Source organism: Hibiscus syriacus, unplaced genomic scaffold (genome assembly GCF_006381635.1).
Source record: "Hibiscus syriacus cultivar Baekdansim isolate YM2019G1 unplaced genomic scaffold, ASM638163v2 tig00018629_pilon, whole genome shotgun sequence".
In the NCBI taxonomy this organism is placed as follows: domain Eukaryota; kingdom Viridiplantae; phylum Streptophyta; class Magnoliopsida; order Malvales; family Malvaceae; genus Hibiscus; species Hibiscus syriacus.
Genome location: NW_024062443.1, coordinates 16717 through 18335, shown reverse-complemented (window position 1 = coordinate 18335; position 1619 = coordinate 16717). Strand labels below are relative to the sequence as shown.

The 1619-nt window shown below is 41.3% G+C and overlaps 1 protein-coding gene across 1 annotated transcript; it reads left to right on the top strand.

Annotated features, from left to right (window-relative positions):
• The first annotated feature begins 271 nt into the window (after positions 1-271).
• LOC120209322 (BURP domain-containing protein 3-like) lies at positions 272-1364 on the top strand. The gene is made up of 2 exons (XM_039208367.1): positions 272-399; positions 490-1364. The coding sequence occupies exons 1-2, from the start codon at positions 349-351 to the stop codon at positions 1279-1281; spliced, it is 843 nt and encodes a 280-aa protein (XP_039064298.1). The 5' UTR covers positions 272-348; the 3' UTR covers positions 1282-1364.
• Positions 1365-1619: the final 255 nt, after the last annotated feature.

The window sequence follows — 1619 nt, the reverse complement described above, 5'->3', positions numbered from 1 at the left end:
ATAACATTTACTTTTATTTCATTTTAGTATTTTGTCGTTAAAAACTTAACAGGTTTAATACCTTCTTTTAGAATTCCGACTTAATAGTGGAGTGACTTAAAAATAAATTCAAAACATTGATGTCTATTGATGGGAACAAAGTGGTTAAGACAATTCATAGACGATTCACCCTTTTTTATTTTAGTGAAAAATTACAATCGAAGGTCAATGATCGAAACAGAGCTATACTAAAGTTTGGATGACTAGACATGGTTTTCCCAATTTATTATTATTCGGACCATACAAAAACACCATCTCCATCTTTATAAGAGGAAAACAAAGGTGAAATGTGTCCAAGTTGAAGAAAGAATGGGCAATGAATTTGTTTCCTGCAGCTTCCTCCTCTTGCTTTTTGCGACGGTAATCATTCTTCTACTAAAAACCTAATGGTATAAGTGTCTCTAATGAAATGTTTATAATATTATATTAATTCAACATTTTGGTATGCAGCTTGCTCCTGGTGTAGTCACAAATGGAGTTGATGTCCTACGACTCCCCAGCATGGGTCATTCATCGTCCCACATCGGCCACTCGAGCTCGCCCTCGAGCGCCGATGCCATCAAGGACCCTACGGCCAAGGTGTTCGCCCTCATAAAAGATCTCGTCATTGGGAACCGTATGGCCGTCTCTTTTCCCTACAAGGAACCGTCTTCTGTGAACTTCTATCCGAAAGAAATAACGGAAGGCATCCCTTTCTCGTCCGAGGCGGTCCAAGAGCTTCTCCAATACTTCTCGTTCGCCCCGGACTCGAAGCAAGCCCTGGGGATGAGACAGACGCTCGCGCTCTGCGAGAAGGAACCTAAAGAAGGCGAGATCCGCGGGTGCGTTACGTCCGAGGAATCGCTCGTTCATTTCGCTCGTCGTATCTTAGGACGGGACGTGCGAGTTGAGATCCTGAGATCGTCTCTAGTTTCAAAGACAACTCCCATTGTCCAAAACTACACGATACTAGGTTTCAAAGAGATAGCGACCGGGAACATCGTACCGTGTCATAACCAGCCGTATCCTTATCCGGTGTACCATTGTCATTACCAACTCGGCATCGATAACAAAGTGTTCGAGGTCTTACTCCGAGGCGACAACGGCGAGATGGTCAACTCGGTGTTTTTCTGTCACATGGATACCTCTAAATTGACCGACGACCACGTCGCATTCCGTCTTCTCGGGGTCAAGCCGGGGGAGTCCGAAGTTTGCCACTTCTTCACGGCGTACGATCTAGCTACGGTTCCTATCCCCAAGTAAAAAGAAGGGGGCTTCCGTTTCATGAATGCATGTACTATGGAATAAAATGAATAATAAAAATGTACTGCTTAATTAAAGACTAATTAGGTGGGTAAATGAATCAAGTACTAATTAACACAATTTTTTTCATATTGATTAACTTATTTTTAAGTTTGTTTCAACGTATTAAGCGAGTTTACTAGTTACGTCTACATGATGTGTACGTTTATTGTCACTTACTAAAATTTTTTTTGAAGAGATATCTTATAATTAGAGGTGCACCAAAAAATTCGAATATCCGATTTTGAGCAAAAAATATCTGAAACCGGATTTGGGAAAAATCGGTTTTTTTAACCGGA

What these genes read in the sequence shown, in the direction of transcription:
- LOC120209322 (XM_039208367.1), top strand. Translation starts at nt 349, where the DNA reads ATGGGCAATGAATTTGTTTCCTGCAGCTTCCTCCTCTTGCTTTTTGCG. An exon ending in TCCTCTTGCTTTTTGCGACG is followed by an intron (nt 400 to 489) that starts GTAATCATTCTT and finishes TTTGGTATGCAG; the next exon opens with CTTGCTCCTGGTGTAGTCAC.